Here is a 22708-nt window from a genome sequence, read left to right as displayed (position 1 = left end):
GCTCACGAAAATTTGATTTTTGACGTCATAAAACTAAAATGTACTCCTTCTCTTCCGATCATTTGTTGTCCTTTTTCCATTTTGGGGTGTCTCAGTCATTTGTTGTCCTTTCTATTTTAAGAATGAACTTGATGAGTAATTTGATTATTCTCGTTCAATTTGTTCCACTTGTCATTTAGTTATTGGCATTTTTCTCATTCCTTGGTCTTTGTGCCAAAACCAAAGGACAACAATTGACCGGAACGGAGGGAGTAATTTATAAACTCAGAACTCAAAAAAATACACAAAAACTCATTAAGTATGAGTAGTACACCTGATGTACAATCCTTTTTCTCGTTGTATTTAAGGTTTCAAAAGAGGAAATTAAATAAAATACTAATGATATTAATTAATGCGCGCGTAAATTTGTTATTCTTTTACATAATGTGAGAGAAGAACTAACGTGTAAAGGGATGTTTTTTGAAGTTGAAGTTGATTTTCTTTTCTCGGAAGGGTCTGACCCGCTTGACTCTTTAATATTTATTTTTTATATTTTTTGTGAAGGGTACTTTAATGAAAAATAAAAAAATAACTTAGAAGGTCCCTCAAAAAGAAAGAAAAATTGAGACAAAAAAATCAAAATCACTACTCTCTATAAAACGGAAATGGATCATCCCCATTTTCTTTTCCTCCATTCCGTCTCATAATCTCTTTAAATAATAATTTTCTCTTTCATCTATATTTTCCTTTATTTTTATGAATAAATTTAGAACCATTAAATAATAAATATTGTCAAAATACAATCCAAAACCCTTAATAGAAACTTGCTCTCAATTTCTTGTTAGGAAACAATCTCATCAAAGTCCATCACTAGTCGAGAAGTCGACAGTGACCATCTGAAGTCAATAAACGCGCAGCCGCCCGAGCTTCCCCCAGGCCCCAGCTACAAAACAAAATTCCACGGCCGCCAACATCTAAACTCGAATAATCATAATCATACTGTACAGAACACAAACCCATGAGACCCGACGAGGAGCCAGACTTGACCCGACCCGGATTTGTCCCGGGTCTAGGCCACCGTAAAAAGGGCATGGGTGTCCGAGCATGGCTGGTCCTTGATCAAACGGGGCAGGGTCAAGTAGTTGAAGCAGGAAAACACTCGATCATGAGACGAACGGGTCTTCCCGCACGAGACTTACGGATACTCGACCCGCTTTTATCGTACCCGTCAACGGTTTTGGGTCGTGAGAAAGCTATTGTTATTAATTTGGAACATATTAAGGCGATTATTACTGCACAAGAGGTTTTGTTGTTGAATTCTAAGGATCCTTCTGTTACTCCTTTTGTTGATGAATTGCAACGGAGGTTGTTGCGTTTGTTTCAAGCTACTAAACTTCAGGTTTGACTTTTTTAATATCGTCAAGTAATAGTCATTTAATTAAATATAATTTATCCGACTCCCCCTTACCCCGCAATGTATCAGGGTAATTTTCATTTCGTGTCATTTGGAAAAACATGATCAACAGGGTCTGTATCCAAGTGTTGGACTTGGAGTGTTGCAGTTAGTTGTATACAATAATGACAGGGTCTGTATCCAAGTGTTGGACTCGGAGTGTTGTAGTTAGTTACTGCCTCTGTCCCGTAATTTGTTTACCTTTGATTTTGACACAAAGACCAAGGAAAGAGGAGGGGGGGCTGATTATTAGAAGACAAATGGACCAATTTGAGTATGGAGGATCAAATTGCCCATCAAATGCATTCTTAAAATAAAGAGGTAAACGATTGACTAGACACCCAAAATGGAATAGGCAACCAAATGATAGAGAGTATATACAACATTACCTCAGTGCCTCAATGGCTCCCGAAAATTTAGTTAGTTGTATGAGTGGTGCAAAGGACCAAGGGTTTAATAGCCAATATGGATCATGTAATCGCAGTTTTGTACCACGGAAATTGGGTGGGGTTGAGTGATTTTAATGTCTAATGCGGAGTAGTATGTATCTCATCAAGCTTCGTTATTCGATAAGGGCATAGGCCGAAATAGAAGAATTTTGCTTATTCATATTTGGATTGCTTACAATAATGCGATTGGAGGTTTTTATGTGATAAAAGGTCGATTGATCTTACAAAATGCTGTTGGTTAAGCTGTCATAGTCCGAATAGGAAAGTTTATTTTATATAGAGTATCACATTCCGGATATTTGTGTAGTTGAGTAACCATGATCACCCTTCTGTTTGTTTTACTCCACTGTTTCCCCTTAGTTTTCTCTTCTTGACTTTGCATGAATATTGCATTGGTAGATAACTAGTACGGAGTAGTTTAGACAGACATCGTCCGTTGGATAAGAGTATAATCAACTTGCAATGGTCAATGGATAGAAGGCGAATAATTCTGCATTCAAGTGAAGAAGTAAAAAAGGTTAATACATGTATAATTTAGTGTTGGATGACTAGGTGCATTTGTATGTCTTTTACAGGTAGCTAGCTTTGAATTAGGCAGTAGGAGATTGTTGTGCGAGGAATAGTTTTAGAGAGTGCACTAGGATCAGAGACACCAAAAGTTGACAATCGAGTGATCTGGGCCAGCTAAGCAAATCACTTTGGCCTACTTACCCAACTGATGCTGATGATATTCAGGTTATCCATTCCTGAATGATGTACTTTGTAGGATTTATGACCTACTGGGTACCTGTAGTAGATTCATCCATTATGTACTTACTTTAGTTTTCCTTTCTGCATTTTATTCCGTCATGGGATAGCTGTTACCAAATATGGATTGCCTACTATCTCCTTTGGGCTTTTCTAAACTATTTCCGTTCACTTATTTAGCTTTTCCTGGCGTTACATCTTATTTTGTCATCAATAGTATCTTGAGCTTATTTTGCGTGTATCGATGAGAATGGTTTTGTACTTTGGAGTTGGTCTGGGATCAACAATTGTCTTTTTTCCCTTTAGATTGCATTTTATTTTTGTTTTAACTTTTACTTCTTCGCCATCTGTTATAACATAAGGAGGCACGTGGAGATGCTGATGATTCTGAGTGGCCAAATCTATATGCTCTTGAAGAGGGTGAAAGCATTGATGGTAGCCCTGTAGATGATTCTTGTGGCTTCCCTCCACGTCGAGAGATGAATGAGGAGACAGGTAAGTTAGAGGAGAAGGAAGATCTCAAAAATAAAGATGGTGTCAAGGTCCTTCCATTCGAGTTTATTGCACTAGAGGCTTGTCTTGAAGCAGCTTGTAGTTCCTTAGACCATGAGGTAATACCAGGCATAAGAAATAAGAATTTTGAATGAGACGATCCTTAACATTATCATTTGTGTTTTTGATGTGTTTACTGGATTTATTACTTATGTTTAACTATTAACTTAGGCAAGGACACTGGAGCAAGAAGCACATCCAGCCTTGGACAAGTTAACTTCTAAAATTAGTACCCTCAACTTGGAGCGTGTTCGGCAAATTAAAAGTCGTCTTGTTGCTCTAACTGGGCGTGTCCAGAAGGTTAGTATCTTAAGTAAGCAAGGAGAACTCAAATGCTTACCCCTGCACTCATTTATGGAAAATTGTTTAGATCACTTTTTTAAAACCTCTGTTTACTCTTTTATTTTACGAACCATTCTTACCTCTGTTTCCCTTACCTCGCAATTTGCGGGAGCCATTGAGGCACTGGAGTAATGTTGTTGTTGTTCTTACCATTGGACGCAGGGAGTTCAATACTTTTTCGGTTATTTTACTCTCTTCATCCCTTAACTGATCTATTCCTTTTTTCCTTCTAGAAGTATCTGGTTTGTATAGATCAGGAATATATTTGTCCTTAATTATGGTAATCTAAACTAACTTTCCGCTCTACAATCTCATCGAATAAAACATGATTCTTTTTTGTTTGTTGACTTTCATGTTATTAGTAATTTGCTGCAGAAAGAACCCGTAAAAAGTTCTCTCACATATGCCGTGCTATAGCTACGTACTTCTGATTGTCTTTTTGTTTCAACTACTTTCTCCAGCTCATCTTCGATAACAACATTCTTACTCCATTGAGTTTCTTTATTCTGTTTTTTCGTTTTTCTTTTATTGAGAACCTATGGTAGATCGTTTAACAGCAATGTAGACATGATCCTTTATCTACCATATGTGATCCGTGGGGTGCTTCTCTAATTTATAGTTAATTGCTTTTGTGCCTATTGTGGCCAATCTGTTATCATTTGTTTCTGTTTGTAGACGCGCTTAAAACAATGTTTTGGCTATTTTCGAGGTTTGGCGAGACATGCAAGTTAGGTACCATATAAGAATAAGTACTGATAGATAACGCCATCATAGATAACTACTGATCTTTTTGAAAAAAAATAAAAAGAATGTCTTTTGATATGATGCTCCCTTTGCAAAATATGCTCAGGTGAGGGATGAACTTGAGCATCTACTTGATGACGATGATGATATGGCTGAGATGTATCTTACTGAAAAGCTGGCTGAACAGAACCTTGATGGATCTTCTCTTTCCTCTGTGAATGAACTTGACGATGAGAATGAGGATGTTCAACCAGATATGGATGATAGGTAAGCTATCACTCTATCAGTCAAGTGTTGTTTTTTTTCCCTTGGTTAGCAGCAGCTATTTTCATTTGAGTTTTTTCAACTTGAAAATCCCTGAGCTTTTATTTATTATGTTCCAGGATACCGGCTGAAATACCACCAGAAATTCACGGGGGTTCAGGTAGATATGAAAGTGATGCTGCCAATCTCCATGACCACCATTATGGTATGGCTCCTACCCTAGCCAGAAGCGGGACACGGACCAGCATGACACATAGCGCCGTAAGCAAACACCTTGATGTAGAGGAGCTTGAAATGCTTTTGGAGGCTTATTTTGTTCAGATTGATGGAACGCTTAACAAACTGACCACGGTGTGTGAGTTATGTAAATCTGATTCAGCAGTTATCCAATCTAATTTTTCTTGCATTGTTTCGTTTCTAATTAGTCTTAACAAACTCAAGATTGAGTATAAATTGGACCAAATATCTGCAATTTCTGTAAAATTTTAGCAGCTGTTAGTTGATTTAACAATTTTTATAAGCCTAGAATTTGTTAGCTATTCAAAAATTGAACTACATCTACAACAACTGAGCCTTAATCCCAAGATTATTTGGTGTCGGCTGACGTGAAGCATCATTTGAAACCATCAATGAAAAGGTAAAATAATAATAAGAAAAATAAATGATTTTTTTATTAGGGGCTAACCTGATTGCAGTGCAGTAGATTTTACCTTTTAATCTATAAGTCATGCACATAGGAATCCGATTGCATTTTTCTGCTCCAATCAATCCTTAAAAATTCAAATCTTTCAAATTTGACTTGTGTAGGAGCTTTCTTTAAGTAACCATGTCATCATGCAAAGCCATATATTAAATGAGAATCAGTCTTTAATACCTCTTTATTCCTTGTCAATAATAGTTAAGGGAGTATGTGGATGACACTGAAGATTATATCAATATAATGCTGGATGATAAGCAGAATCAACTTTTGCAAATGGGGGTCATGCTAACTACAGCCACCCTGGTCGTGAGCGCATTTGTGGTTGTTGCTGGTGCTTTCGGGATGAACATTCATATTGAACTATTTGACCCAGACAAAGCCGGAGATCCAGAATTTTTATGGACTGTAGGTGGTGGGGCCACAGGTGCTGTCGTTCTCTACTTCCTTGCTATTGCGTGGTGCAAACACAAGCGTCTCCTTTAAGTCCTCTTTCAGTTCAGGTGCTTTTTCAAGCTTCATGCTTTCATCTATAGGATGTCTGCACTCATTGTCGTAACGTCTTTCATATATATTTCTTAAAGTTTGACAGTCTAAGCTGTTGTATTCATACTCCCATTCACTGGAATCATACCATTAATTGAATATATGTGAGGAGTATTCGATTTAAATGGTATGATTCCAGTGAATCGGAGGGAGTATAAAACTCTTGTATTCATACCACAAACCTTTTCAATGCTATATACCTCATTTAACGAATGCCTTGATCACTTGGCTGTACAAATAAATGGTTTTGCACAAGATTAATTGTCCGCCTTTTGTACATAATATCTTCTGATTATTGCTGTGGAACAACTTTTTTCCACGCAGTGTCCAATAATTTTTTTTATTTTTTTTCACGCTACAGAAACGAATATCATGTGGCATTATGTTTCTGATACTAATCAATAATAAATACAGTATTTTTTTCCGTTCGCTACATAATTTTTTTTTTTTTTTTTTTTTTTTTTTTTTTTTTTTACATTTTAGGGTATTATAGAGATTGATAAAAAAAACTGAAACCCTTTTTAGGGTATAATATTAGGAGGTGATAAATAACTGGTGGCTTTACTGTTGTTGGTAAATCGAAATTTAGGGCATTTTTGTCATGTTTTAAGTTTGTTTTAACTCCATTATGCACACTTACAATAGCACTCTAGCATTTTGATAGGCAGAATAGATATTTGTAAGTGATGAGAAATATCAGCCACATAAACAATATCTCAATCCACAAATTGTAAAGCTTTCATGTAGAAAGATACTAAGGAAAAGAAAGCATGTATCTAGCAGTTGTCTCTAGCAAATTTGCAGTCAGTAGTAATGGCCAAGAACTCCATGGACGCGTCACAAATATTCCGACATCAACTACTAAATTAGAAGTTGGTCAAGCAGGAAGAAGAGGCCTTCTTCTATCCTCTACTGCTACTACTATTGTGGCGGCGGCGCTCGCTGTTGAATCCAATGATTCTCAGACAGCCCTTCTTCAAAGTAATCAACAATTTTGTAGTTTTTGCTCTTTTAATTTCGAAGATCATGTCTAATTTATGGTGTTTAATGATCAGAGTATTTAAAGAAGTCGGAGGAGAACAAGGAAAAGAATGACAAGGAGGTACACACATTTATTTATTCCTAACTTTGTTTTACAGTGCTAATCCGCAGATATCAGCTACCTTAATTGGTAAAGATACGAGGCGTGGTTGTAAAATCACCTTAGCATTATGGCTTTATGGCTCCTTTTACCAAAAGAAAAAAGCCCGTCCTGTCAACTAAACTTTTCGCAAATTTGGTTCACTGTATGCATCCCCAAATAAATTCAATCTCTTGCAGATATTGTTTTCATTTTATGTTCGTAATATGAGTGTGTTTCTTTGTCCTCGTTGTTTTTGCGTTACTGTAGTTTATATCATATTGGCCGGTAAATGTTGTTGATTAGCTGTTGGTCGATGAATGCAGCGGTTAGATAACTACTACAAGCGGAATTACAAGGATTACTTTGGATTTGTGGAAGGGACCCTAAGAGCTAAGGATGAGAAGGAACTTTCAGAATCAGAAAAGGGCATTCTTGAGTGGTTAGACAAGAACAAGTAGATCCCTCACATTGCACTCTACTCTTATGCCCAATTTTTCTTAATTATTATAATTTCTGAGATGGTGTTTATACTTGATTAATACTCGTTCCAATCCTAAATTTCTTGATTCTGACAGTCAACTGATTTCAACCTTTTAACTAAAATTTTTTTACAGATGTATATAAAAGTATATATAAATTATGTGAGTAATTGAAATCTTATCTTATTGTTACTTTTACAAAAGTTGCCGTAATTGATTTATATCATGGGAAAGATCCGTCAAAGTCGAGATTGTTTGAACGAGGATTACGAATAGAAGTAAAGAACAATATAAATTAGATAGCCTGAAAATTTGCAAATTTTTTTATGAAACTTGTATCATTATATTTTATCTGAAAACGAATTCACATTAGAGTGCATTTGACGATATTTAATCATATACTCCCTCCGTCCTAGTCATTTGTTTATCTTTCATTAAAATATCATTCATACCTGTCAATCATGTAAGGAAAAGAAAACATAGTTTAAGGTTGGAGCAATGGATGGAAGTGAGTGCAGTAGCGTTTCAGTAAGATCATGCTTGCAAGTGCCTTTTCCACATGCATTACTGTTCACAACTGATAACTCTGTTTGCAAAATTGCGCCTCTTTTGCATCCAATTTTAAACACTTTTGTCATGGGAGTTGGGGACATTCAAATTAACCCAACCATTTTACGACATATCGTCATATATATCGATATTATCCCGTTTCCATTTTCTTTTAACTTTCCTTTTTATCTCATTGTTGAGGTGTGTGATCGGTCTGTGACAGTCAAATTACAAATCATGTTAGCCGACATCAAAACATTTTGAGATTAACTCTAATGTTTATATTGTTGTGGCTGTTACTATTTGCCCTGCGCAAACAGATTAGAGCAACTCCAATGGTACAATTTTTGGACCTGCTTGCAATTTACATAAATTACCTAGCTACAACATAATCATTGGGGAAGAAAAAGTAATGTATGCTTGAAAGCTAATGTAGCTTACACAAGCTACATGCTTGAAATTTAATGCTTTGAATAATATAGTGAAAAATTGAATAAAATTAAAGTTAAAATAGTAATTTAACTTGTGTGACCCATGCAAGCTACATGGTATTGTAGTTTACCACTAAACGGCTTTGTAGCCGGAAAGCAGGGTTGCTTGAAATGATGAGACGGAAATCCAAGCTACAAGAGATTGTAGCTATCCATTGGAGTTGCTCTTAAGCATGCTATAAACACACTGTTACAATAAGCGCTAACAAAATAAAAGAAACAATGAACGAGTTGAGGGTGTTATGAACTTTGTTGTTCTGACTATTCGCATTATCTCGCATGAAATTGACATTAGTAAGCTGGACCATCATCTTTACAGAAACTTTTAATCGAGTCTGAATAACACAGGCCATGTAAGATGGGAAAAATTAAATGGAAAGAAGAAGAAATGGGCCAGAAAAACAATCTAAAACAAGAAAGTAAAAGTGAGGAAGCCATACTGTTAGGTTGCTCCCTTTATCAAAACTGCAGGGAATTGAAGGCACCATTTTGGTGTCTGATTCTTATAACATGTCATGTTCTTCCCATACTTCTCTGCTTTATGCTTGCACTTAGACAGATCACAGACATCAACATCATCCAGTACATTCCATAATTCGTCATACATTATTAGGAAGGACGATACTAAAGATTCATCATTCATTGGATTCGGAATATGATTTAATAAAACAAAATGATAAAGTAAATTATTATTATTTTTTTTATTTTTTTTTATGATGAAGTACAAGTTATTCGATGCAATTTACGACGTAATCAAACAATCTTTTTTATGTTGTTAATATAGACGCTCTGGTTAGTTTGATAGCAGCGGCGGAGCCAGGATTTTATCTCAGCGGGGGCGAAGGGGTAATGGTATAAGGGAAATTCGAAAAAGAATGGTAAATTATTACAAAAACTTTGAAATTTTATCCGTCAGCAGGGGCGAATACCCTTGCTAGCTCCACCACTAACCGGTAGGGTTGCGTACTAGCCACTAGGTCTATGATAAAATTCGATTATTAGAACCGAACCGATTCAAATAACAGTAATAACTCGATCGTACAGTTTGCCAAGAAATGCAGATAATTTTAGGTACACAACAACATTAATGAAAATCACATGGAATGTTTAGTGGTTTGAGATTAAAAAAATGAAGGGACACGTGAGGTGAGCTTAGGATGCTAAAAGCATTCTAAATGCAGGAAGCTTTTGTCTTAACCAATACTCCATATCAAATCTTTCATTTACATTGTACAGTACATTATAATATTAGTTCTATGATGTTCTTTATCATAATCATCTCCCCCTTAAGACGGATGTAATTCATCAAGCCAAATATAATCCAATCCGGAAAATGAAAGGGCGTCACCACGTGACACCTAATTTGGGCGCCACCCTCTCATATGGGGTGAATGGGGACCCCTTTAATTAACAATAGTTGTGAGATGGTGGCACCTAATTTGAGCGTCACCCGTGACGCCCTATCACTCTTATTTAAACTAGATCAGTCTTAAACTTAAGAATAAATATACCTATTTCAAATGAAAATTTGTGATCTAGAAGAGATTTTGAGAACAAGTTGTAAGAAAGTGCACATTAATGTGTGACTTCCCAGTGCACCAGCACTTATGCCACTTTCAAAGCAGACAGGACATGGAAGGAAACAACGACGGATCTTAGTATAATTTGGCACTAATTCTTGTAAGGACCCTCTTAAGTTAAAACGATATTTAACCAATTTAAAATGGTCTTAAGCTGATGACATTAAACTGATGACAGTTAATTTTTTTTTCTTTTTCTGTTCTAATAATCTCCTTTTATAGGAGTTTTTATTGTAATCTTGGGTTGCATTTTAGGTTTTACGTTGGGAGATTGGTTGGGGTGCGTTCTATAGTCGTATTTCTCAATTTACTTGGTTCTTTGGGTTGTTGGTCTTTGGATTGTTTGGGTCGATCACCACGGTGTACGAGATTTTTCTCCACTGAAAACAAGCTTGTTCGGCTCGTTCTTCCCTTAAATAGTCGATAATTGACTGAACGTTTTCAGATGTACAATAACTACGATTCTTTTAAAAAAATTATACTTCATATATGAAGATTCTTGATTTGTTATATAAAATATGACATTCTTTCACTATTATTCCTCCATTAAATATTTGAGGAGAAAATATTGGTAAAAAATCAACATAATTAACTTTATAAATACTAAATAAATGATACTGTGAAATTCCAACGAGATCCAAATTCAAGCCTCCCTAAGAGCAAAAATTTTGTGGAGCATTCTTGGCCCGAGTCCATGCCTTATAGACTTCGAGCCTATCACGCACCCTCGGGTGTGTGGCTTACCTGCTATACGTGGTTTGCAGGCTATCACATATACTGATATATTCGAGGGTTTACCTAGTGCGCACCGAAGGTAGCGGCTGCGGGTTCCCTCGTCACCAAAAAAAAATGTATATACCCAAAATTTTGATCCGGAAAACTTTAAGAGGTCATAACTCGTGTTTAAGAAATCGGAATGTGACGGGTTTTTTTTCATATCGATCGTCTTTTTGAGAACTACGGTTGGAAAAAAAATAGTCGTATTTGGATCCCGTGGCTAGGAGTTTTAGTATGTCAAAGTTTTTTCGGAAAATTCACGTGGTACCCTCGAATTTTGCCATTTTTCACGTGGTACCCAACTTTTTAAGTTTGTGCACATGATATACTTGAAATTTGATTTTCAAGCACAATATGTCCTTTTTATCGTTTTTAAAATTTTCAATTGAGCATAAATTATAGACCAGAAATCGGAATTGACTAATTTTTTTTTCCAAATTGATTAACTCTTCGAGATCTATAAATTGATAAAACGAAATTGGTAATTCGGAAATTTATGATCGAAGATATGTTTGATTTGAGGTTTTCGTTAAAAAAACCCTATAAAATGTCAGTCAGCAATTTTTTTTTTCTCAAATCATAGATTATGACGAGATAATCATTTAACGAAAAAAAATTGGCCGATTCTGAATTCCGATCTAGGAGTTATGCGCAATTGATTTATTTTTACAGCGACAAAAAAGATATGTTGTGCATGAAAATCAAACATGAAGGGTATAATGTACACAAACTTAAAAAGTTGGGTACCATGTGCAAAATGGCAAAGTTTAAGGGTATCACGTGAATTTTCCGAAGTTTTTTTGACCGAACTAACTTTGAGTAACCATATCTCTTGGTAACGAATTCCAAATTTGATTTTTTTTTTTCAAATCGTAGTTCTCGAAAAGACGATCGATTTGAAAAAAAACCTCGTCACATTTCGATTTCTTAAACACGAGTTATAATCTCTTAAAGTTTTCCGGATCAAAATTTTGGGTATATCGTGCAAAAGGGCAAACCTCAAGGGCACCATGTGCATTTCCCAAAAAAAAAATAAAAAAAAATAAAAATGGTGCCACCTGGTAATATCACAATTCGTTACTATCCTCTTATATAGTCTTATGTAAAGTTAGTTAACATGATGGACTCTACATTATTTATGGAGCCTACTTTGAATCGAAAATGGAGTGGTAGTATTGGATCACGAGATCGAATCAAGGATCATACAAATAGCTTGGATAAACAAGCTTATGTAAGAAAAATTTGGTATAATTTGTTTTTTTTTTGGTTTTGGTACGAAGGTATAATTTGTGATGTACGAGTATTATAGTAAAGGTTTATTTAATGGCGTGTTTCTCTATAATCATATCAATACATTCGTATACCTTTAATTTAGAGTTGCAAGTGCGAAAGAACTTTTTGGATCCTGAATGATCCTACAAACGATCATATGACGATTTGAATTATTTTGCACTTTTTGGATTATAGGATGGTATTTTGAATCGCGATTCTAACAATAATCATTTTCTTATTATTAATGACGTTATCTCATTTTCCAAAAAAAAAAAAAAATCACAACCAAGTGGTGTTAGTCAAGTCTTGGTTTGGGTTAAACCTCGCTTGAAAAAAAATGCGGGAGTTGAGAGGTCTCGGATCGACTACTGGTTTGGGTGCCTTTATAGTGCATGTGGTGATGCGGGAATCGTGGGCGAGGGGACTCAACCTCCTCGTCATAAAAAAAAAAAAAAAAAAAAAAAAAAAAAAAAAAAAAAAAACTCCGTACTTGGTAGCTAAAGATTTGATGATGTTGAGATGTCAAAGTGAAATTTATGGTATTGGGATCACATACACAGTAGTAAGTTTAGGACTTACATGCGATGTTACATCTCTAGTCACTAGCTCGCTATTCCAACAATGAGTTGACATATACTTCGTCCGTAGTACATTTATTATGAGAAACATAGTACACCCACTTTTTATTTCTGAATGAATGGACCTTTTTATCTGCCCTTGGATTTAAGGGTCTCCTACTAAATTAACAGACAAAATTAATAAACAAAACTGTAAGAAAATTGAAGGCTCCTCCGAGACTTTTAATTAAGGGTCTCCTAGTACTTAATCACGTAACTATCCTACTAATAAGCCTTCTGCTTTACTTTGCTACCTTCTGCTCTTTCTTTTCTCTAAAACCACCTGTTCAAAGATACATGCATGTTAATATTATTACTAGTAATTTATAGCACAAGTTAATGTAACATACGGAGTAGTAATTAAGTCGATCGAGACACGAATTCGTCTATAATAAAATTGTCTTATGCCAATCACAAATTCTTGTGTAATTAAATGGGTTTAAAGTACAAATTAGTCAAATAATTTCGGCATAATATAGTTTGTGAAATGGGTAAAAAATGTTCTTAGAGCAGGATTTAAGGGTAACTTAATAGGCTAGTGTCATAGTTATATTTGTGCAATTCATTTATTTACCGTTGATTAGAATATCCTTTACAGAAAATAAAAAAAAGGTAAATAAATGTAAAGAACAGCAGGAGTATGATAAAAAAATATTACCTGATGAGCATGAGCTTGATCAGTACCAGAATAAGCTTGTGACGAATAATCTATCACTCTCTCTAATGAAGCACCTCGATTTTTTTGCACACGTATACCGCCAACCTCCTGTAAAGACATTATGCATAAGTGACATAACACGTAATATAAGTATGGAAAATGAAATAACATCACCGATTCATACTTATCACTGAGTGCAGTAGGTATTGGTATAGACGGGTGGGGCGAACAGACGGGTAAAGACCTCTAATAAAATGGGTAGGGGGGACAAGGTGGGACACTTTCATGTGCTTCTCACTTTATGGCAAATGGGTATTTTGTGAGGGGAAATGGTATCCGTCTATACGTATAGACGGATAATGTCCGTCTATAATAAGAATTTGTGCACTGAGTGTATGGTGGAGCTGGAGGGTTAGTAGGGCCCTACCCCGATTGAGATTTTCAAAGTTTTTAATTAGATTTTTCAAATAAAATTGAGTGTACCCTATATTACTACCCATCCGTCTCCCTTAAACTTTTCCACCCCTAAGCTCAAATCTTGGCTCCGCTAATGGTCACTGAGGTGTATCTATTGTCTAAACTCTATACTACCCCGGCGGCCTGGCCTCTTACATGCATTTCATATTCATTTTCCATTATGCATGTCAAAGGGGTTTTCAAACTTAACATCACAATATCACCCGATAGTGATAGGGCGTCACCGGGTGACGCCCAAATTGGATGTCACCCTCTAACAACCATTCTTAATTGAAGGGGTCCACACTCATCCTATGTGAGAGAGTGACGCCCAAATTGAGTGTCACCTGATGACGTCTTTTCATTTTCCTATTACATACGGTCCTAATCTAATAGCTGCCCCCTTTAATAATGTAAAATTTTCGATCTCCTTCCTAGTTTACCTTACGCCGCCATTAGTAATTCACCTCCTTAAAAATTTCAACCCTAAGGACAAATCTTGACTCCGTCACAGTACACACGTACAGTTGTTAATTAAGACATTATAGTACTTTTTAAACATATGTTTATTTAGTCCAAAAATAATAAATTTATAAAAAATTATACACACATTACCTTGGAGGCAAAAACATGAGAGCTGGCAGTATCATCAAGAGCAAAATCATCATTTGCCTTATTATACAATGTCATGGTTCTTTTCTTCCCATTAGTATTATTATTACAATAATAATATAAATTATTGTCCTCTACTTCTTCATCAATATTATCATGATCAAAATGAGGTGGACCAGATGATGCATCAGACACCATTGATAAATCTTCTTCTTCATCATCATCTTCTTGCTCGTAAAATAACACATCTTTATGTGCTTGTTTTTCATCAAAACTTTTCAACTTTTTACCTTGAAAACTTGTGTTTTTATAAGTAAGAGAAATATTATTACTAGTAGAATGTTCTAAGTATAATGTCCAACCAGATTCACATCCACTATTGCACTCTATTGTAGGTGCTATTACATTCATCATTTTGTACTTGTAAATGTAATACTGTATATATGATGATAGTATGTAGAAGTATATGGGAGTGTGTAGTTAGTTTCTAGAATTATGCAACTTTTTATTTTTGAGAAAAAAAAAATGCAATTCTAAAAGTTGAAGTGTGAAGGAACTAGTGTTGGTGTGAGGAGTTTATAAGGGAATGAAATAAAATGGAAGAGTACATGTGAAATAAAATTACAGTTGGAAGGTGGGAAGATGGGTGATGCTAGGTGGAGCACACTACTCTTGTGATTACTGGTAATAAGTCTCTTGAAAAACCGTCTCACCTTAATATGATGTATGAGAATATTATACAAGTATATATGAGTAATAGTTAATCATTCCGTAGATTATTATTTTGTAATTATTTATTCGCAAAATTATGGGTGTATTTTAAATAATTGAGTTTTTTTTTTTTGACAGCAGTAAAGAAAATGTTCTTACAAAGTAACTACCCGACTCTCGGAGTCGGATCAATTACTACATTATTAGGAAAAGCAAATAAATTACAGATGGGGTTGACAATCAATATAGGCTTCTTAGCGGGACGATCAGAGCTGGCCAATTGCACGAACATTTCTTTTCTCTTCTTTAACAACTGAGCCTCAGAAGAGTACCTCCAACAAGACACACTTACGCCACGAGGACGTAGAAATTTATGGGAGAGAGATCTACTTTTTGAGAAACTTTTTGAGAAAGTAGATAAATTGTGTCTTGGAGGTTCGTCTCCTTTGCTTTGATTCCTCTTGAACGTGGTGATTCTTCGTCTCTCTTGCACATGATGAGTAGAGGGGTACCTGCAAAACAGAGGAGTAACAGGGGCGCCTGATGGCTTCTCAAATGAGAGAATCTTACCCTTCTTAGGACGAGCTGACACTAGTAGAAAAAGTCCTATTGACATCGCCACAAAGACATCGGTTTTAGTTGAAACGATGTAAATGTTCATAAAAAACATCGGTTCTTACAAAAACTGATATAAAACGTGTACAGTTTTTCTCCCTTACATCGGTTATTTAAAAAAAACGATGTACAGAAATACTTGTAGCATCGATTTTAACACAAACGATGTAATTACGGTATTATTAACATCGGTTTTAAATGACCGAGGTTAAAGCATTCTCAATTAATAGACAAAAAAAACTACCCTAGCCTCTTCTTTCCCATGACGCTTCACTTTCTCATATAGTAACTGGTTGATCTTATCATCGCCTCTTCATTCGACCTCTCGCCATCACCCCTTACCCTCTACCACCACAAATGTCACCACCAGGATTTCTCGTCTCTCACGCCGCACCGCTATTCATATACTGGTCCGTCACTAACCCCACCCTTGTTCTCTCTCCTGTTTGAGGTATAAACCCTAATTTTTAGATTCTTATGTTTAATTAGATTTTTTGGTATAATTATTGTGTTATTGTATCTATATTGTAACTTGTTGATGATTATGTTCATATTTTATACGCACTATGGAGAAATCTTGCAGGAATATTCAGATATTTGAAGATGAATATATATGTTGTGGATTATTTGATTAATTCACCTTTTATATTGGTTTTATTGAATTCATTTTATTATTATTATGATTTTGATTGTTTGGGTGCATGGCTGTATCCTAATCTGAATTGGATGTGTTTGTATTGAAACTGATTTTTCTTAGCTTGTCGTCTTTTAAGCCATTATTACTAAGAAACAGAACCAAAGATGGATCCATCTGTTTTTATTGTTAGTTTGTCATGAAACCTTCGTCATTACCATGTTTCCACAGCCTTCTGAAGACTGCAATACACAACATTAGAAGTGAGAAAACCAGTGTATCTATGATACATGCTCTACTCAACCCGACAGCGTTTGTTGCTATAGTAGGTTGGTCTCCTATTCTCACTCTTTTGTTTCTCTCTTTGTATTCGCATGTCGCTTTCAAGAGCTATAATTATTCTCACTACTACAAATTCCTTGTATTTAAGACGCTTCCCTATTGACGCTTTACTAAGGCGTCGACCACATAATTTACATTCCGTCATTTTATGACGTCTTATACTGTCATTGTCACATGTACTTGAATTTGGTTTGAGCGCAAAAATAAAAAAAATGTTGTCAGATTTGTGTGTACACCAATAAAATAAGATTCTTCTATTTCTGCCTCTCTTTACTAATAGGGTTGTTGTTTTGTTGATCTATGGCACGATATCCCTTAGTATGTTGTTAAATGCTTAGTTACTTGTACTGGACACTTTTTATCGTCCAAATACCTGATACCGGGGTTTGACGATATGAATAAACTATAATCATCGGAATACTGAAGGATGACAAACATAACAACATGAGTTCACTCGCGCATAGTATTGTGTTCTTACTGAAAGATAATCAGTGGTTTGTTGATCTCTGTACTAGGAGTGAATCAGTGATAGGCCTAAGATGTTTCTCTTGGACCGCCTTTTGTGAACGGTTTAATTATATAATAGTATGCGCTCTGTAAAAAATTATGTGAGTTTCAGCTTTCTCAGTGCTGAAAATTTGTGCAATGCAGCGGGTATTGTTCAATGCCAGTGTTATGAACTAAATAAAATACTGACATAGTCTATCCAATTTCTGTCTCTGTCATTGTATCTTTGGAAGGTTTAATCAATGTTCTTGATATATCCATTTTATGATCGATTTCCAGTCGGCTTTGATGGCCATGCTTCATCCCAACATCATTTAAAAATGGCATGGATTTTGTCTCTCGGGACTAGGTCCGACACATTTTCTAGGCCGATTGGAGGGTCATTTTCAAGCACGTTGCTATCAACCATACTCTAGAATAGATTGGTAAGCATTTCTCTAACTTCTAACATTGGATATTTGTATGGCCTCTTAAACGCCGAACATGTTGTTAGGTCGAGCTACCTTTGTAAGCAGAATAAATAACTAGTAATTTCACCTGCTACTCAAGCCATATAGCAATTGACCGAAGATATCTTAGCCTAGTGGTTAAGGAGGAGGTAATTTGGACAATAGGCCCCAGGTTCCAATTCCCCCACCCCGATATTGTACTGCCCTTGTGGCTCATTTGACACCAAGAGAAAAATATAGCAATAGAAGTCGACTCTGCAATAAGTTTCTCTCTTCCCTTCTCCTATGAGTACTCAGGTCAAACTTTGTAGATTGGTAACAAATACGTAGATACTTTTAATGAACAATAGTAATTTGTAGTATTGTACATATGCAGGCTCCAATAAACATTGATTTGTATTCAACTTGGCTTCCTTCCATACACAGCCTGAAAACACTCTTCTTTACTAAACAAATCTGCCATCATCACCGCGTCCCTTTTCCTCTGTCTCTCATCTTGCTCCAAATTAAGCATATTTGATTGAATTCAATATGCATCAATTTGAGGCTTCTGGGAAATAGGTAAAATGCTTTAATTAATGTAATCTATAGTTTGTTTTGTATATTATGATTTGATTCAAAATATTTGTTGCTATTGAATTATTATCTCAAATTTTTAATCTACTTGAAAATTGGACTAATAAGTTCCATATTAGATAAACATGTTTATCAATTCTATTTACCTGCAGGTTTACTAAACTAGGAGATCACGGAAAAATTAACAATAGAAGATTGCCCCATGAATTTTTAATTGAATCAATGGACAAGTCTATTGCTAAAAATTTTGGTCCAATGAGGTTAAAGATTTACTCCAACCATTTGGTTTGTTTGATTGATTCCCTTCCGTAATATTGAGGTTATAGACTTAAAATTGTTATTAGATAATCGAGTTTTAGCTGCTGCGTTTGATTTGTTTGATGTCAAAATTGCTACTTCACGTTTTAATTAATAGTAACTTGCAGTTCTAAACTTTAGAATTCTCTTAGTTTAGGAATTCTGAGCTTTTTTTTGGTCATTGTTCTTTACTTCTGTAAGTTTAGGCACAGATGGCAGTGGAGCTGAGGAGTCGTGGGAGGAAGAGTTGGGAAGATGTTGCAGGGAGTGTGGAGGTGAAAGAGAAGAGTAGTGGTGATGGGAAGAATAAGCCTGATTTGCAATGGATTATCATTACTCCGGTATATCAATGCGTTTGATTGCAAACTTTCCTTGATTTACTGTGATTTTGTTGATTGTTTTGGGTGACAAATTAGTACCAGTCTTAACATAGTTGATTAACACTGCCATTTAATTTAGAGAATATCCTTTTTAATTCTATGATTCTATAACAAACTTTAGTAAGTTCAATTTAACCCGTAAATCAGAATTTAATAAGTGGCAAGAATTTGTACGGAGTATTACTTTCACTTGGTTGACACTTAAATTGGCTCGCGAAATAAGTTTAATGTACATGTACAAGTATTTGTTCAATTCCAACTTAGAACTAGACATAATTGTATAGACGGATACTTTGTTGAAATTTGAAACGTGATACTGTAGTAGTTTTAGTTGATAGTGTTTCATTTGGATACTTAAAAGTCGATTTTTGAGACATGAGGAATTTTATTTCTAGGAAGACATGCTAAGTTTAACAGCTCATGTTTGTTTGAAGGTTGGAAGCAATAAGTAACTACCAAGTAAAGTTGAATCTACTGGAACATTGTTGTGTTGGAACCTAAGTTTCCATGTGTTCGTTAATTTGTCTTCAGTTGAAACGCCATTTGGTTCTGCTGTTTATTAATTCTAAGCAGCTTGACCTAAAGTGAGCATAGAATATTCTGTATCTAACGGACCTATTTCAACGTTTTGTTTGAGTGTTTGTGCCATAGGTTCTATGCTTGATATGCTGATTCAGTTCTTAAAATTATTTGACTTGAAAGCTGATGAAAACGCATCATGTCTTTCTATATAATATTATAATGCAGGCTGCCATGTTACGTCGGCTAAGTGATCCAAACAAATTGAATCGAAAGATGGTTCTTCAACCGACGGAAATCATAAATCTAACTCACGAAGAATGTCCAACACTCAACAAGTTATCTCCGTTGGCAGCTGAGATTACTATCTATGATAAGAAATGGACTGATGGGTGTACCATTTGATACAGTTTTTGTGGCCTTGCAAAACTTGGAAAGGTATTGTCATAACTCATAATTTCATTACATAAACATCGTTCTTTTGTCTGTCGAAGCATTCCATTTTGTCTGTCGAAGCATTCCATTTCCCTTCTCAATAGTAATTTGTAGTATTGTACATATGCAGGCTCCAATAAACATTGATTTGTTTTCAAATTGCCCCGCCAAGCCATGAAGAGTTAAGGATGAAAACTCGACGCAATGTTGATAGTTAGAAGGAGCTCAAATATATGGAACAAACAAGGAGTATTACACTATTATATTAGTTTTTTAATTTCATTTTGTATCTTACTATCAATATGTCATTATTTAGTCAGAGGTATTCTAGAGGTATCTATTTATGTGTAAATGTAAGAATATTTATGTTCAAAACAATGTATATTTATAAATTATGGGTTTTGGAAATGTAATTTTTTTAATTGATTGAAGCTCTCATTTGAGGCGGTTTCCCCATTAAAAACGCCTAAAAAGTAATTTTTTTTTAAAATAACAAAAAACTATTTACATCGGTTTTAGTTAATAAATGATGTAAATAAGTTCATATTTACATCGGTTCTACACCAAAAACGATGTAAATTAGATGCTATTAACATCGGTTTTACTTGGAAACCGATGTAATTGAAACACAATTAACATCGGTTTTCACCTATAACCGATGTTAATTGTATTCTATTTACATCGGTTCTAAAACCGATGTTAACATAAAAATACTAAATACGTCGCCCCCAGAAACATCGCCACAAAAGCGATGTAAATGGGGTAAAATAACCGATGTCAATGAGACTTTTTCTACTAGTGTGAAAGGACGAAAGGCTGATGGTCATTAGAATCATCCTGAGCTTGGGGGACATGAGTACCGGAAGGAGGAAAATTGTCACAAACTGAAGATGCGCAAGACGTCCCGGCCCCAGTAGAGGACGAGCTCAAACTTACGCTAGGACTATCAGGTTCTACCTTGATAATATCGGAGGGGATAATGTTTTCCTTCATTGCCCCCATCATCTTAGACTTCCCCTTTTTGGGACCGCTCCTCTTTTTCTTCTTCCTCTTCTTCTGGTGACATTGTTCTTTTATAAAGTCTATCTCCTAAGTAGTCTCACCCTTAAGGATTCGAATTGTTAAAGTTGACAAATCACGTTTACGGTAAAAGCTCACCGTTCTCCCTTCCAGCAACTTTTTATAAGCACTTGTTGGGATCCTTAAAGTAGAACTACCACCTCCCTTTTTGGAGAACTCAAGAACTGACTTATTAGCACCAATACTTTGAACCTTCGTCTCTTCCATATTCACACTCTGAGTATCCATTATACTCACCTCACTTTGTTCATCCATCACCTCTGTAACCACGCTTTCACCCCTATCATTTATACTCACATCAGATGCCAAAACATGATCTGACTTCTTGTTGTTCTCCTCCACGCAATCTTCATTAGCAACTTCCAGCACTCTTTTTCCATTTCCCTTTATGAGAAGATGACCTTTTACCACCTCTAATTCCCTTAACACATCCTTATTACTTGGTTCCACCATTAAAGCATTAACCAGATCCAATTCAGCTTTCGAAAATCTTTTCAACTTCATATAAGCAACCGCCCTACGAAAAAGTGCCTTAACATTACGAGGGAATGTGTTCAAAATCATGCAAAGATAAACCCGAGGCACTCAGTATTCCTCAAGTTTCAGGGCACATGCAGCCATATTAGACATAAGAGAAAACAAAGAAGGTCGGATACCGATTGAATATCTTCACCTCCAATATCTCCCAAACTCAAACTAAGTAATTTACAAGCTTCATCGTAACACTCCGCGGCACTATCAAAATCATTTTGCCTAAAAAGACCGTTCCCCTTATCTTTAAGCTCTTTTACCTCCGCTAAAATTAACGGAGTTGACCCCTGCAAATTCATAAAGTAGCCTAACATCCTATCCCCATTATTCTCCATAAACCCATCGCTGACATGGGCACTAGCAAAAGTTTCAAGAAACTTTTGATAAATATTAGCGGAAGACATAGCTACACAATTCGGAAGAAGGGATACAACAAACCACAACACCGAAACGACTCAGAAAAACTGAAAAAACGGGAGCAGACCAGTACACCACAGCATCGAACCTACTCAAAAACCGGAAAAGGGAGAAGCCCCTCGACCAAGAACAAAGCCCAGCAAACAGACTAAATGCAAAAACCCAGAAAAAACAAGGACGAAATAATCAGTCACGAAAAAACCCCGACTAAATGCAAAACCCAGACAACGAAACAAACACCAAGGACGACGATCGGAGGAGATGGCGTCCCCGGTGACTAATCAGTCACGAAATAATCAACAAAAGCGAGTAAACAGTCGATTACACGAAGGCGAAAACGGAAACAAACCCGAACCCTAAAATGACAAACGCGATTGATTGAAGAAAATGAACACAAATGATCAGCTAATACGAACAACTCACCGGATGACAGTGAGGGGAAGGAGAAACAAACGTTAGAAGGAGTCTCGCCGGCGACTCGGAGAGGCGACCGGAGAAGCCGCCGGCGAGGGGGAGGTCAAAGTTTGGGGTTTTTTAATTTGGGGTTTTTTTTGGGTTTTTAATTGAGTTATTTGCATAATTTCTTGGTATACTGTAATAGGCCGCTTTACACAAAAATTGTGTAAAATAGATCTATTAAAACAAGAATCATAACCTAATAAATGATGAGAGGTAACTATAAAAAGAATTTACTTCGTATTTTACAAACTTCTTATGTAAGTGTGGACAAGGCCCTCGGGAACTGCGTCCGCGGGATCCACACTAGGCATAATCGACTCGAGGTTCTTTCGAATCGAATTAAGACATATTAGAGTCGCCACCAAGTTT

The 22708-nt window shown here is 35.8% G+C and overlaps 3 protein-coding genes across 4 annotated transcripts; 2 read left to right on the top strand and 1 right to left on the bottom strand.

Moving 5' to 3' along the window:
- Positions 1–879: 879 nt before the first annotated feature.
- LOC141648160 (magnesium transporter MRS2-3-like) lies at positions 880–7470 on the top strand. 2 transcript variants are annotated; one of them, XM_074456648.1, is made up of 8 exons: positions 880–1378; positions 2991–3239; positions 3352–3480; positions 4373–4533; positions 4650–4881; positions 5429–5730; positions 6829–6875; positions 7220–7470. In XM_074456648.1, the coding sequence occupies exons 1-6, from the start codon at positions 998–1000 to the stop codon at positions 5711–5713; spliced, it is 1437 nt and encodes a 478-aa protein (XP_074312749.1). In that variant the 5' UTR covers positions 880–997; the 3' UTR covers positions 5714–5730; positions 6829–6875; positions 7220–7470. The 2 variants fall into 2 exon arrangements, with proteins under 2 accessions (XP_074312749.1, XP_074312750.1); XM_074456649.1 differs by lacking the exons at positions 6829–6875; positions 7220–7470 and adding an exon at positions 5927–6015 and having other exon boundaries at positions 5429–5830.
- On the top strand, positions 6544–7354 carry LOC141649786 (uncharacterized). Its single transcript, XM_074458466.1, has 3 exons — positions 6544–6754; positions 6829–6875; positions 7220–7354. Exons 1-3 carry the CDS (start codon positions 6544–6546, stop codon positions 7352–7354), a joined length of 393 nt encoding a protein of 130 aa, XP_074314567.1.
- A 5086-nt stretch (positions 7471–12556) lies between the features above and the next one.
- LOC141648163 (uncharacterized) lies at positions 12557–14940 on the bottom strand. Its single transcript, XM_074456651.1, has 3 exons — positions 14391–14940; positions 13320–13427; positions 12557–12944 (listed from the first exon to the last, which is right to left on the bottom strand). Exons 1-3 carry the CDS (start codon positions 14799–14801, stop codon positions 12912–12914), a joined length of 552 nt encoding a protein of 183 aa, XP_074312752.1. The 5' UTR covers positions 14802–14940; the 3' UTR covers positions 12557–12911.
- Positions 14941–22708: the final 7768 nt, after the last annotated feature.

The sequence above is a fragment of the Silene latifolia genome, chromosome 3, assembly GCF_048544455.1.
Source record: "Silene latifolia isolate original U9 population chromosome 3, ASM4854445v1, whole genome shotgun sequence".
NCBI lineage: Eukaryota > Viridiplantae > Streptophyta > Magnoliopsida > Caryophyllales > Caryophyllaceae > Silene > Silene latifolia.
Note: the sequence above shows the minus strand (reverse complement) of the source record. Positions and strands in the feature narration are given on the sequence as shown.